The sequence below is a fragment of the Glycine soja genome, chromosome 7 (genome assembly GCF_004193775.1).
Source record: "Glycine soja cultivar W05 chromosome 7, ASM419377v2, whole genome shotgun sequence".
In the NCBI taxonomy this organism is placed as follows: Eukaryota; Viridiplantae; Streptophyta; class Magnoliopsida; order Fabales; family Fabaceae; genus Glycine; species Glycine soja.
Window position 1 is genome coordinate 43232980 of NC_041008.1, and position 16090 is coordinate 43249069.

At 32.7% G+C, this 16090-nt stretch overlaps 1 protein-coding gene across 1 annotated transcript; it reads left to right on the forward strand.

Annotated features, from left to right (window-relative positions):
- The first annotated feature begins 14045 nt into the window (after positions 1-14045).
- On the forward strand, positions 14046-15724 carry LOC114419879 (zinc-finger homeodomain protein 11-like). The gene has a single exon (XM_028385679.1). It carries the CDS (start codon positions 14298-14300, stop codon positions 15372-15374), a length of 1077 nt encoding a protein of 358 aa, XP_028241480.1. The 5' UTR covers positions 14046-14297; the 3' UTR covers positions 15375-15724.
- Positions 15725-16090: the final 366 nt, after the last annotated feature.

Genomic DNA, 16090 nt, shown 5'->3' on the forward strand with positions numbered 1-16090 from the left:
CCTGGATTCAGTAATTAAAATCTTGTGATTATTTGGATTCAATATTAAGTCTTGTGATAGTCAAAGTCGTCTCTAGCATTTACTTACTAGTAGTTTCAATGCACTACCATTTTGATTTAGTTCATGGAGGTGGCCCTAGTATTTGACTGTGTGTGTGTATTTCAACATTAGATGGGGAAAATTTTTATAGATTGTTATTTTGTTACTTGCAAATTGCAATGATGCTGCTGTTAGGTTTGAACAGATTTCCATTATGTGGTTTTAAATCAATGTTGAATGTTTTATTGGATGCTCATTGCATCGATTGATCTTCAGATACTGATAGGAAGTATTTTTTTGAATTAAAGATAGTCATCATAGGATCTGGATTCTTATGGAAACAACATTATAACATATTTGTGGTGTACTTGTTGTAGAAGACTTCCATATATATAACAACACATAGAGGGAGCGAAGAGTACAACTTCGATAATATTAGTGTAAAGTTTTTAATACTATCTTTGATAATTCCACATTTAGGGCTTCGATTCTATTATTCATGATTAAGAATGAGATGATTTCAATAATGAAATAGTTATATCTTTTAGCAAGCTAACAAATACTTTTGTAGAAGCAAACACTTACAAGCATATTATATATAGCACAAGCAATCTTCAGAATTATAATTAATGTTTTTTTTTTATTTTTTTAGAAAATACATTCTAAGACAGTTCTATAAGAAAATCGTCTTAGAATGTCTGCATTTTAAGACGGTTTTCTCATGAAACCGTCTTAGAATTCTCAATATATTTTATTTTTTAAAAAAAAATACATTCTAAGATGGTTCTTGAAAAACCGTCTTAGAAAAACTTCACATTCTAAGACGGTTCTTGAAAAATTGTCTTAGAAAAGCTGCACATTTTAAGACGGTTCTCAGGAAAATAACCGTCTTAGAAAAACTGCACATTCTAAGACGGTTTTTCAAAAACTGTTGTAAAAAGTTTTGACTTTCTACGACATTGACTACAAAGATGGTTCAAAATCGTCATTAAAAGTGTCTTAGAACCGATGTAGAATCATCTTTTTGTAGTAGTGCTAGAATCATCTATGAGGTGCGCAAGCTCAAAAAGTATTGAGTATAGAAGGTGAATAATAAACTCAAACAATATATTAATGTGAGAAAATTACATCAGATAGGATTCAATCCTTTCCTCTCCTAGCTAAGAAATTAGCCACTCATGAAATACAAGAAGAGAGAAGATGATCTTTCAGTGAAGGATAATGTGTAGAGGTGTGTGTGTTTTTGTTGCTACCTATGTCTCTCTATTTATATAATCATAGATGTGCTTAATAGAGACTAATAATCTCTTTGATTTAGAAAATAATATAATATATACACGAAAATTATTTCTTTAGTTGATATAATATATTTTAATTGTTGCAATTATCTTCCAAGTGTTTTTCTTTATTTATCTTCGAGTTATATCTCCATAATTATTTCTATTTTGAATTAATTTAGTTTCTAGACATCTTGTTTGGCGTGCTCCTCGCTTAAGCAAGATATCTTCTATAAAATTTCATCTTATCCTCTATTTGAGCTAACTTGAGCGGTCTATACCTCAGTTGAGTGAAGCTACCTTGTAAAATTGTCCTTTTTCTCTGTAAAAACTTACAAAATCATATTAAAAAAATTCTAAAATCGTATTTCCTATCTAAAATATATTAAAACTAAATACATAACAAATTTGATTCAAAACAAGGCCTAAAGTATCAAATAAATGTCTCAAATTGCATATGAAAATACGATAAATTTGACGTTTATCAATGACCAAACTAGTGGCATAAATCCCCTTTTTAAATACCTCTTTGTAATTCATCCTTAACCCTAAATTAAATCCCAAATGACCAATTGAGGATTAATTTAGGGGGAAGTATATTTTCTGACCTTGACCATGGGCTGACAATTAAATTAAGAGGTATTATGTAATTAATTGATAACTGAGGATTCTTAACTATAATAGGAATTAGGGAAAAACAAGTACATGCGAACTTACAATTCGAGTTTATCTCTACTCATACATTTCTCTTTTAGAAACTATTGTTTGACTTAATTGTTATTTCTTTGATGTAATTGATAAACAATCCTCAAACTCAAGATAAAATTTCCAAAATTATTTAGTTTATATAATTTGAATTATTTAGGAACACAAATGGTATCTAGAATACGATATCCAAACTTTCAAGTTTACAATACTATTGCGTGGGATGCATTTATCCTTGTGCAACATTATTGTAAGCATCAAGTTTCTAGCACTATTATTGGGGACTAGTTGCTGAATAATTTGATTTGTGTAAATTAAATAATTTTTGTTCATTCTTTTTACTTATTTTTATTTTTTTTATCTATTTTTTCTATTTTATTTTAGTTTAAATTCTAAAATTTTATTGCAATTTTATTTTATATTTTCTTTTTTATGCCAATTGTATTTTAATCCTTCTTTTTATGTGGTTTGCTTATGCTAACTCAGTCTGAGAGGACTCAAACTCCGGAACATAATCCTAAGATGGAAAGAGTTTCTCATAATATTTTTAACTATAAATTTTACATTTAAACATAAATCATAAGGGAAAATGATTATGAGGATAAGAAAAACCTTAATTTTATGTTTTACAACCCAATTATTCCAACACCTGGTCGATAGGTAGTTCACCGCAGGACATATAATTAAATGAATTGAGATGCATCAATATATAGGAGATTATGCAAGTATCATGTACTAAATGATAACCGGCTAAATCTTATCATTTATTAAATGTTAAAAATGATTTTGTCAGAAGATATTTTGTTTTTCCCACCCTTGATCTTATCTGCATCTGTAATATATTGTATGAAAGTTCATAAATGCCTTTAGGTGGAGGCTGATCCACCCACATTTCTAATTTACTTTGCTATACATACATTATCTCTTCAGATTATTAATTTATATTTTGGAAAACAAAAAAAGAAAGCAATGGGTCTGCTAATCTTGGGTCCACAATATGCATTTGACCTAAGGAATCTGGTTCTGTTAATCAAGAGCATCAGGGTGCCTCTCTCCCTCTCTCTCTCTCTCCCAATCAATGCAAGCTTCAAAATATTATATTTGGGTTATGTCAGTGAGTCCCTAACAAATGTTGTAGACTTGGCAGCATATGGTAACGGCATGGTTCCCTTAACATAACATCAATGATTGCACTAAGGCCATGTTAGTTGTCTCCTTTACTATTTTTTCATTTAACCCTTACCATAACTTCAATTATTGCACTAAATCCATGCTGGTTGTCTTATTTACCATTTCCCCCTTTCATCTGCAAATTTAGCAAAACAATTGTACTGTTTGCTCTAGCACTTTTGGCTCAACCTTGTAACCGAAAGGCTTGATCCTTTTGCACAAGATTCACGCTTCAATTTTTCCCATTTTTGGGGCATGGAAACTTGAAGATCATAAAGATAGGGGAAATGTAAGTTTCACAAGTTAAGCTATATGTTTGAGGAATGAGATTTCATTGGGTCAAATTGCAATGTCCATGTCTAGTACTTTGTGTCACTCCGCGCATGCCCCATTGATGATGACAAAATTGTCAGAGTATTGCTTCATTGATTCATTGAGGATTTTTTTGACCAAGAGATCAAAGATAAAGCCGAATTTTATGGCATAGAGTGCTCTCAGCCTCACAGTATACAATAAAACCAGTACACATTTGGTAGGTGATTAGATTGTCATTTATTACGAGATAATTTAATTGGACACTACGAAAAAAATAATTTTAATTATAAATCAATTTACATGTAAATTTTAAAAATTTATCACCTAACGTTTTACTTATGTTCATTAATGACCAATATTATATGTTTAAATATTTTTATTATAAAATTAAGCTGTGAGAAAAATTTAGTATAAATTATTTAAAGTTGAATAGTTTATGGATTCTATTTTAATGTGATATTAAACATGCAAATATATATATAAAATTAATTATAAATTTAAAATCAACTATCCAATTTGAAACTAAATGAATTGTAAGCGTTCTTTGGACACATGTTATAGATGTGAAAAACTACATTCTAATTATTAAAACCGTAAAAGAAATAGTGGATAGCTTCACGAGACATGAAAATTCACGTTAAAAATACATATTTAAATATGTTTTAAATCCAGAATTCGTAGTAGCATTAAATAATAAGAGAATTAAATTATTGTTGATATTAATCCTGCTTGATTCCAACAGGTTTATTTTTATGAAAGATAACTATGATCTCTAAGGGTGGTTTATTGTGTTCAGATAGAAAATTTTAACTGAGGGAAGTAATTTATCAGAGAATTTGAATTTCTGCAATTTAGAATTCATTGTTTAGATGTTTTTATAAAAAATTTAAAATTTTGAAATTTTAAAACAGAATTTTAAACAACTAAAAATTTAGAATTTCAAATTCCTTTTAAAAGATGAAAAATTGAAATTCTCTTCTTACGGTCTTCTTTAGAAAGTATGGCTGCTAACATATCAATCAGGTTAGTATAGAGGAACACATGTATAACTAACACACCAATCATATTTTTTCTTTTTATTTCATTCATTTTTTTCATCTTCATAATTTTAATTTTTTTTATCCAAATATAAAATTTTGAAAATAAAAAATTTTAATTAAAATATTTAAAATTCTTAAAATTTAAAATTTCTTAAAAAGAAAAAATTGAGTTATATTGCCAATTAGCCATTCTCTTAGGTAATTGAAGCAAAGCAAATTAGGCAAGCCTTAATCTTAACACGTCTTATCACTAGCCCATGGCCACCCATGAAAAGCACGCATTTCTGTTTTCTTGGAGTCTAGTATAGAATGCATGATAGAGATTAGAGAAGTAGCTAGACTTTAAAAGAGACGATTAATTACCATATGATGACTATGATCCAAATGTGCATCATTAGATTCACGAGTTAAATCAATTCCGTGAATAGGAGACATAAATATTGCTCACAGAATTTTTTTTGGGGGTTACGTAGCGGAAGGTATTGTTCACATGTTATCGTCACGATTATTCCCGAATATTTTGTAGCCGAAATTTGAATTAATGAACATTAATTGTTGTGACCACTAATCAACATCTTGCGAAGGATAATGGGTAAATAGTCATTTTGGTCCTTAAAAATGTAACTCGCTGTCAATTTGATTCCTGAATCGAGATAAATTGCAAAATAGTCCCTGAAAGTGCAATCTGTTAGTCACGTTAGTTCCTGCCGTGAATGGAGTAGTTAACGTCGTCAGTTTTCGCTGATGTGACACGTTTAGTGCCACACAGACATGCCACGTAATGAGGGACCAAAGTGACATTAAACATTTATTTATTTAAATAATGTTTTTTTAATTAAAAAACAATCAAAAGTCACGTTTTAGGTTTTTTTATCAAAAACTTTTCAACTCTCTCAGTAAACAACAAAAACACTCTCACTCTCTGACCTTTTCAACTGTCAGGGACCACAACCCATTTCAACTCTCTGGAGAAGACAAAATCACCATCAACCCTCAACCATCAACCTTCTTCTTCCTCGACTATCATCATCCATCGTCGTTGATCACTTCTCGTCATCGTTCGTTCTTCATCGTTCGTCATCGGCTTCCATCGTTGATCATTCGAAAACGAGGTTTAAGGTATGTTGCGCATTCTCTGTTTCTGAAAATTTCCATAATCTTCATCGTTTTTTCTTCTCCATTTTCATCGTTGAGCTTCATTGTTGATTGTTTTTTCTTCCATTCTGATTTTTCTTCTACAGTTTCATAGTTCTAGGGTTTACAGAAATACCCATTTCAAATATAGATGCAAGTTAATCTTTTAGAACTTCATTGTTGTTAGTTTCGTATTGCATTGATATTGGAACTTTATTAGTTGGTTTGATTCTATTTATGTTTCAGATAGGTTTTTAGGGTTACAAATTAGGGAAAAATTGGGGCTTTTATCATTTGGAGCCTTTCATTGTTGTTATTTATGTTTCACTGATATGTTCATTAGAAATATGAATAGTTGCATGCATTGCCTTGAAGAAAAGTGTTGTTCTCTGTTTCAGTTAAGCTTGTATTACTTGGTTTAATTTTCTTCTTCTACTGAGACAGTGAGTTATATGAAATTGAATATTAGATTTAAAAGTTATTATGGAATTGTTAATGCTTGTGATTTTGACTTATAGTTACTGCATATATGTGTTTATGTTATTGTAGAATGGTTGATATTGAAGTTCAAACTCAATCACAAGTGATACAAGCTGATAGTGAGGGTGAGGCTGATCCTACTTATTCACCTTCATATTTAAGTGGGGATGACGATATATACTTGGATGATGAGACTCTAGCATCGTTTATGTCTAAAAAAAAGAGCAAAGGCAAGTGTGCAACCTCCAAGTGATGAAGATAATGAGCAGTCAGACAAAGATTCGTGGCACTCAGAGGAGTTGAAGAGCCCAATTAGTACAGATGATGAGGATGATGAGAAGGCTGTTTTCCCAATTTTTAATCCAAATTCAACCTTTGGTCAAGTTCACCTAGAGTTGGGGATGGAATTTGAAAACCTTGAATTGTTTAAGGATGCGCTTAAAGACTACACAATTCACCTAGGAAGGGAATTTGTTTGGAAGAAGAATGATCGTGAAAGGGTTAGAGCGAAGTGTAAGGAACAAGAGTGTAAGTGGGAGATTTTTTGTTCTTGGAACAAAGGTGAAAAATGTTTCCAAGTCAAAACTTTCAATAGTGAACACTCATGCGCTAGAGTTTTCAAAAACAAAACAGCAAAGAAAAAGTGGATCTCTAAGAAGCTTGAGGCAAAGATTAGGCAGCAGCCAACAATCACATATATACAAGCCTTTGATTACTTAAAGGAGGAATTTGGAGTGCAAATTAACGACACCAAGCTATTTAGGTCATTAAAAGAAGCAAGACAGTTGGTGGAAGGTGATGTTAACCAACAATACGCAAAGATTTGGGACTATGCTCATGAGTTACTTAGGAGTAACCCAGGGTCAACAACTAAGATTGATTGTATTCCTATTCCCAATGCTCCACCTCAGTTTCAACGTTTCTATGTATGTCTAGAAGCTTGTAAGTTAGGTTTCAAGGCTGGGTGTAGACCATTCATTGGTCTAGATGGTTGTTTTTTAAAGGGTTATTATGGGGGACAACTACTAGTTGCTGTTGGACAAGATGCAAATAACCATAACTACTATTTAGTTTATTGTACTATTATGATTTTTTTATATGTTCTTTGAAGGACCAAACTGACAGTAAGTGAAATCTTTCAGGGACTAATTGCTGCTCATAGGTACTGTGCTATGCATTTGTGGAGGAATTTCATTAAGCAATACAAAGACTTGGAATTGAGGGGTGTAGTGTGGAAATGTGCAAGGGCAACCACACCTGCTCAATTCAATGCTGTGATGGAGAGGTTAAAGGTGAAAAATGAGAAGGCTTGATGTTATTTAGGTAAGTGGCCCAAGGAGGCTTGGACCAAAGCATATTTCAGCACTGAATGCAAGACCGATAACATTACCAACAATGTGTGTGAAGGATTTAATGCAAGCATCTTGAAGTATAGGGCGAAGCCCATTTTGTCATTGGCGGAGGAGATTAGATGTTACATCATGAGGACAATGTCTAGTAACAAATTGAAGTTATTGAATATACAAGGTCCACTATGCCCAATCCAACACTCTAGGTTGGACAAGTTGAAGATTGAAAGTAACAAATGGACACCACACTGGACGGGAGATGGGAAATATGAAGTACATTGCAACTGGAGGTTGCATGTAAAGGTTGACGTGGAGGCACAAACATGCACCTGTAGATTCTGGGAGCTTACAGGTTAATATTATGCTAATATTCTTACTTTGGATGAATTAGGAATATTATATCACTTGTGTCTACTATCTTGGAATTATTCTATATACAATAATTATTTTTTGACTATTGTCTTAGGAATATTATATCACTATATACAATAATTATATCACAATAATTTTATATACATGAACAATAATTATTTTGAAGCTCCAAATACTTAGTTTTCATAATCTCAATTATTTTGCTCCAAATAATTATTTTGCCTACTGGAGAACAATGAAAACAATGCATTGAGTGTTAAGTCTGCACAACTACCCTTAATGGTAGCCTTTCATTTTGTATACAGGAACTTGCCTACCCTTAATGCATTGCTTATTTTTACTTGTTCAAAGAATAGAACTTGTTTAATATTCTATTTTTGACACATAAAAGATTCTGCCCTTCCCTTGTTTTTGACATTAGGTATGCCATGTGAACATGCCATTGCATGCATTGCACATCAGGTAAGAAAACCTGAGGATTTTTGTCATGAGTGACTGACAATGGAATCATACAATGCCACATATGAGCATTTCATCAAACCAACACAAGATGAGGAATATTGAGAACCAACTTCATATGATAGACCAACATCTGCACCAATTAAGAGGCGCCCAGGGAGACCTAAGAAACAGAGAAGGAAGGACACTACTGAGAACCCTTCACAAACTACAAAGTTAAAGAGATCATACCCAATCATAACTTGCCAGAGATGTGGTCATCAAGGTCACAACACAAATGGATGTTGCTATCCAGGTGTTTCACGCAGACCACCCAATTGGATTCCACCACCACCCGATGAGGATGTTACACCACTTATGGTTTCGTGTCTCATGCCAAGTAGTCAGCTTGTGATAATGACATTCATGCCAACTCCTAGACTTCCCCAAGCGGACATTGTCAGAATCAAGGTTGAAGAAATTTGAAGACTAGTTATGAAGTTGTAATAGAATTCTTATGGAATGGCCCGAATGACCATAACAAAATTTGTTGGATTGATTGGAAGAGAGCCTGTCTTCCAAAATCACAAGGTGGCCTTGGGGTAAAAAATTTGGAACTCTTTAACTTAAGCCTTTTGACAAGATGGCGACGTAGATACTTGGAAGATCATTCTACAATCTAGTTTAGCTTGTTAAAATGCAGATATGGAGCAATTGATGGCTTATCTATGATATCAGCTGATCATAAGTCTAGTATTTGGTGGCGGGATATTGTGAGTATTGAGTTCCATTCATCATGCCTACCTTTATGGTTCTCCAATTCCCACAAAAGGCAAGTTGGATATGGAACTAGCACTTCATTCTGGTATGAGGCTTGGACAAGGAATTTGACAATCAAAGAGTCTTTCCCACACTTATATTATATTTCAGATCACATACTTGTTTCAGCAGCAGATATGCTGGAATTTATGGTAGAAAACCAATCTTCGTCAGGGTGCTGGAGGCGTAGGCTTTTCAACTGGGAGGAAGACTTTTTGGCAACCCTTATGGATAAGCTACGAGAGGTGCAGTTACAACCAAACTGTCCAGATAGATGGTGTTGGAAACAAGACAACTCAAATTCTTTTTCTGTGGCCTCGGCATATAACTTTCTCATTAATCATCAGCAACAGGGCATGGGAGTTGATTCCCCTCCAACATGGATCAAGCATTTTTGGAATTCAGTTGTCCCTTCGTAGGTCCTTGCATTACTGGATCGGTTACCGACACACCAGCAGCTAAATAAGAGGGGCGTAGTAGTTGTGCCACTACAAAACTCTTGTGTTTTTTGCAGCAGTGCCTTGGAGGATAGTAACCAGCTATTCCTTTCATGTCCCTTTTCCTCAAAAGTCTGGTATACGGTACTGTGTTGGTTGGGACTAAGCTTTACTCTCCCAAAACATATTTCTCAATTATACTTGCAGATGGGAGAATGCCTAAACGGGATCAAGAATAAAGTTTTGAAATATATCTTCTGGCACGCAACTTGTTGGTGTATTTGGATCCAAAGAAATAGGATCATCTTCAAAGAACAAAATGCAGAATTTTCGAGAATCATTGCACATATTAAAGCCATCTCATGGCAGTGATTGCTATACAAACGAGGGGTGAAGCCTGGCTTATTTTATTCACCTTGGCACAGTAATCCTATGGGATGCTTACTCTGACTTAATTTTTTGGATATTAGTTACACACTTGGGAGGCATTTTTTTGTGGGTAGCAATGGTTTAGCTAGGACCATCTTTTTTTGTCTCTTATGGTCGTGAATATATATATGATACATTTGCCTAAATAAAATGAAAGACATGCAAAAGCTGATAAAAAAAAGACTTACAAAAAATATTTTTAAATTTTTTAATAAAATTGAATTAATAAGAGAAAAAATAGATAGAATATTACTACTTGCATTTCTCATGGTTGAAAATGTGTTAAAGTAATGTACATGTGCAAAACAGTACTTCTCACGTGCAGGATTATTGAAAACTTCATACTCTACTACATAGCTGATCTTCAACCATATTTTTATTAATACTTAATAAAAATGTTGGTAAATTTTTTTATAATATTTTAAAAATGTCATCAAATTATTAATAAATATTACTAATATATTTTTACCATATTTTATAAGATGTTATGTATAATTCATGTTGCTAAAGTTTTTTATGTAATTTTTAAGTTTTAACAACATGAATTATATGCAACGTTTAATAAAATATAATAAAAATATATTAATAAAATTTATTCATAATTTGATGATATTTTTAAATGTTATCAAAGACTTTTAATAATATATTTATTAAATGTTAAATAAAAATATTATTAAAGATCTTATGTAATAGTAATAGAAGAATAAATATATGATGAACCTGCCATTATATAATCACACTTCCACACAGAACATGTACATGAGCTCCACAGCTTTGTTTGTTTTTAAGTTTTAAACTTTAATAGTTTTAGTTTTTTTTTTTTCCTTCTTTCCTTTTTGTTTGGTCTTTGGTTAAAATAGAAATGGATGCAGAAGGGAAAAATGTGAATGCTCCGAAGGCATGATATGCTAAAAAAGTGCTCCATTGTTCAATATATTCTCATAACCACAACACTCAGGTCAATTTTTGCCTTTAATAAAGAAACAAATGGATAAGCATTGGTCCGATCCGAGTGATTATCCGGACAAATAGTTAAGATTATCTTTGAGACATATCCCTGTCTACTGTATAGCAAAACTAATTATTTCTTTAATTCCAATTTGCGTGTGATTATCTTTTGTTTGGTACTTAAAGATATTTTCTGATAGAGAATTCGACTAATCTCTTAGGTACGGATATTTATTTAAGAAATTAACGAATTTCTTAAAATATAGGTATTCGTATTCTTTCGTCTACTTATCTGAGAATCCAATTTTTAACTACGTAATTAAGAAACATGACTATTAATTATCAATCATATAACACTATAATAGTTGTTATTGTAATTATTAAGGGTCGGTTTGTTACAAAACAAAAATGTTAGAAATACGAATGCTGAATGGAATAGATGAGAAATGAAGTAAAAATAATAAAAATACTTTGTTTAAGAGAAATACAAAATAAATAGGAAAAAATGAACAAGTGAAAGAAAATAAGTGAACATCACAACTTTAAATTTTTCTCTTGTCTCATTTTTCTTGAACTAAACACAGTAATATTTTTATTTACCACATTTTTTTTCTCTCCACTCAATTTTTCCTTTACCAAAAAGAGACATTTTTTTTTTATTTGATGAGATTAGTTAAAGTAAACATACTACAATTTGTTTTTATACTAAAAAATGGTGTTGTACAATACATTTCAGGTAAAAAAAAAACTATTGTCTTTTACGGTCTGATTGAAACAAGAGAAATAAGGTAGATGAAAGTGAAAAATAAAAAGATGAATTTTAGGAGTGTTTTGTTTGGAAAAAATAGAAAAAGGGAAAAACAATTATTTTTTAAAAAATTGATTGTTTCTTTTTTATTAAAATTGATTATTTTTTTGTTATATACTCGATGACAATTGATTGTGAAAAAAAAATTGATTATTTTGAGTGGAAATTATTGGAGTTGAAAATCTTTTTGGTTGAGTGAGGAAATTAAAAGCTCTAGGAACCAAATTTTCTTTCTTTTATTTCCTCTTCCTCCTCTTAGTTTCCCTGTTATTTCTTCTAAGATGAATGTACCAATAATAAAAGTTATTAATTAATATAAAATTTAATTATATCTTAACTAAAACACCTTTATTAATTAAGTGCTTTAATCATTAAAACAAACACATAAAATAATTGAAGCTAAAATAATTTATTTATATTTAAGAATAATATTTTAACATACACGCCCAAACAGATACATATTGGAGCCTATCAAATAAGATAAGTTTTTGTATAAAATTATACAATTATACATGATTAAGATTAAATAACTTTTGATCTTAACAATATATATGACTTTTAATTATATGGTCTAAATTTCTTCCTCTTATCCTCTCATAATAAATTCTTATCTCACTTGATATGCTTTACAAGTCTCACATTAAAGTTAAAACGTAATTCTCTCAATCAATTTTACTTGTAGCAGAATTAACTTTGCCAAACCCGCTGTCTTTGAATTGATTTTGTTCACCACCACTGTGCTTTTGGATGGTAGCCAAACAGACTATAATGCCATTAAGAAGTTAAAGGGTTTGTTAGAAAACAAACGAAATGCAAGACCTGCTATTAGTTTTTGTCAAGGTTTCGTGACCCAGAGAGCGAGACAAAAGCTGAGCATTGCAAGATAGTGTGCTCTCTTCTAAATTGAAAGTTGGTACATTTCCAAACAAGTCCTTTTCACCTCTACACATTGTCGGCCAAAAGAAGAGGGAAATGACCAATTGATGAAATGAGGTCCTAATTCATTAGTGCTCCATCAAATATCAATTGCCAAAGAGTAGATGTAGATCACATAAAACCTTGATTCACATATTCACATAGTGTAAATATTAGAGAAGTTTTTAACGTGTAAGTCACAGAGAACACAAAAAGGATTATGGGAATATCATTTTGTGTCTTCCAAATAAGTTTTTTTTATTATTTCCTTAACTAATGATGTTAGGATACTTACAAAATTTATAAAGCTAAAACATTAAAAGAAATGAAAAGGAGGTAGTAAGTTTTTACAAATATTTTTGCACCCATGATCAAATTCAAAATTCAAATGCCCATTATTCTGTGGTTGGAGACTTGGAACCTGTCTGAAAAAAACTGAAAATGTTGTTGCGTGAGCATATGAAAATATGAGGTAAGGTTTTGTTGTTGGGAAGGAGCATCCAGCAGCAAAGTGGTGCTGGTTGAGTCTTATTAATTATCCATATTATTATCAGAAAGCAAAACCAGAATTCATGTGTGCTTTGCAGCGTAGGGGAAGGGAAGGAATGAGCTGGCCCAGCTGTGCCTGAAATGTCCTTCGGTACTATGCACCACCTGACCTGGACAATAGCCACGTACGTACCCTCCCCTTTAAGACTCATCTGCAGCAGACACTGACTCTTGTGTGAATCAGTGACCTCAACGAATATATTCTTGCCTAATATTTTCAGACAAATTTATCGCCCCCAACTAACACATGTGATTGATAAAGAAACAACACTCAATTATTATTATTATTATTATTATACTCATTTCAGTTGGCCAAAATAAGATGAAATCCAAATTAATATTTCAAAATTTCAAAATACAATACTACAATTTTGCATATTTTCAATATTTTAATTTTATATATATATATATATATATATATATATAGTTAGTGAAAAGAAAATTACACTTTTAACTGATAAAAAATTATTATTAGTATAATTTTTAAAGTAATTATTATATAATTTAACAATAATCTAAAAACTTTTTATACTATTAATATATATACTATTTATTTTTTTAAAATATAATATAATATATAATAGTAAATAGTAGTAATAATAAACAGTAAATACATCTACATTACTACTAGCTAGCTCAAACATCTAATTATCCTATTAATAATCTTGTTTCTTTTTTCCCATAATCTGTAATTTTACCTTTTGATTGTTTTGTTTGTATTCTCTTCTCAAATCATTAGTGGTTGAGATTTTGGACCCTATTGTATTGCTGTATCCCTCTATCTCCTCGCAACCCCATTTAAACCTCAGATTTTGTCATCACTTCTCATTATAACCATCATCATCACCCATTTCTACCTGCATGATCATCATCACTCTCTTTCCTCCAAACCATTAACCCCTTTCTTTCCCTTTTATTTTTCTTTTCCCCTTCCATCCCAACAATTCACCCTTTCAACACCATGCTTTAAACTTGTCCAAAACCCTAATCCACCCCTTTCCCCATCTTATTTTCTCTCTCACACACACTTTCTCTCTCTTCTTGTTATATCACCCCTTGAAGAGACAACAAACATGGACCTAACCTCCATCAGTACCCACAACACAAACACAACACAAACCTTAGATGCTGCTAATACTACTACTAAAACCACCCCACCAACGCCAATCCCCACCACCACCCCAAAGTCTCTATCTTTCGCCAACGGCACACTCAAGCGCCATCCCACCACCACCGTTGCTCAGCCGCCGTCCATGGTGGTTTCCTACAAAGAATGCCTCAAAAACCACGCCGCCAGCATCGGCGGCCATGCTCTCGACGGCTGCGGCGAGTTCATGCTGTCTTCTTCCACCGTCCCCTCCGACCCCCGCTCCCTAAAATGCGCCGCGTGCGGCTGCCATCGCAACTTCCACCGCCGCGAACCCCAAGAAAACAACCTCAACAACAACCTTAAAAACAACAACCCCACATTTTTAAACTGTATCTATACCCTATCAGCGCCAGCACCACTCTCACACCGAGCCATGAGCCAAAGCACATCACCGAGCCTGAGTTCAAGCCCGAGCCACAGCCAGAGCCCGATATCTAGCCCATCACCGCCGCCACTCTCGCACGTGCCACCCTACCACGCTTCTGCACCTCACATGCTTCTAGCCCTCGGCAGTGCCTATTCTGCCGAACCCTCCGACGAACACCACCACCACCAACAACAACAACACAAAAGCTTCAATTTGTCGATGATGAGGAGCGAGAACCCCACCAAGAAGAGGTACAGGACCAAGTTCAGCAAGGAGCAGAAGGAGAAGATGCATAGCTTCTCAGAGAAATTGGGGTGGAGAATGCAGAAAGGGGATGACGGGTTGGTCCAAGAGTTTTGCAATGACATTGGGGTCTCAAGAGGGGTCTTCAAAGTGTGGATGCATAACAATAAGAACACTTTTAGGAAGAAATCTGAAGATGGAAATGGAAATGCAAATGCTCCTCAAAGTAATGATGATGACAATGCCAATGGTGGTGGAGGAGGATTTGATAGTGATATCAACAACCCCTACAACCCAAATAGCAACAACAACGATATTCACATGAAAGAAGTAGAGGATGCGTGTGTGAACAATGTTGTTCATGTTTCTCTTAATGAGATGTCATCTTAGCTTAGCCTTTTTTTTTTGGTCAAGAAATTACGTAGTTATTTGATGGGAAATGAAGCTTGAAGCAGGAAGCTCATGATCATTGGTTTGATAATTTTTGTTAATTACCATCTTTTTGGGTCTTTTTCCTTATTCTTCTTTTCGGAGAATCAGATATAGGAAAATCCAAGTGCCTTAGGTTCAACATAAAATGTCATATTATTATTATGTTTATTTATGTTCATAGACTATGAAATTTAGTGTCACCAGGTACATGTTTGATGATGGCTCTTATTGCTGTCACGTTTTCTTCTTGATAAGTTGCAGGTATATAGTTTTAAAGTGATTTAATTGTGAAACGTTAATATTATTAATTGTGCGTCATCTACTTTCTTTGAAATATATATATATATATATATATATATATATATATATATATATATATATATATATATATATATATATTCTGGGAGTGGTGAAGCCTATCTGCAATTTTGTCCTATTCATTTATGGAGATCTCCTACCATTGCAGGATTTTTTCTTTTTTCTTTTTATATCTTGCAGATAATGCAAGGCGAAACATTGCACGAGCGAAGTTCTGAAAATCTAATCTTACCATTATTTTTTCTTTTATGATTTATCATATTTGGGTGCAAGCGGTCCTAGGTAAGTTATCTCCAAAGGAAGAAGGAAAGGATTAGACCAATTAATTTCTTTTATGGTTTATCATAGTTTTGGTG

Excerpts from the sequence above, each read along its gene's own strand:
- LOC114419879 (XM_028385679.1), top strand. The coding sequence starts at position 14,298 with ATGGACCTAACCTCCATCAGTACCCACAACACAAACACAACACAAACC.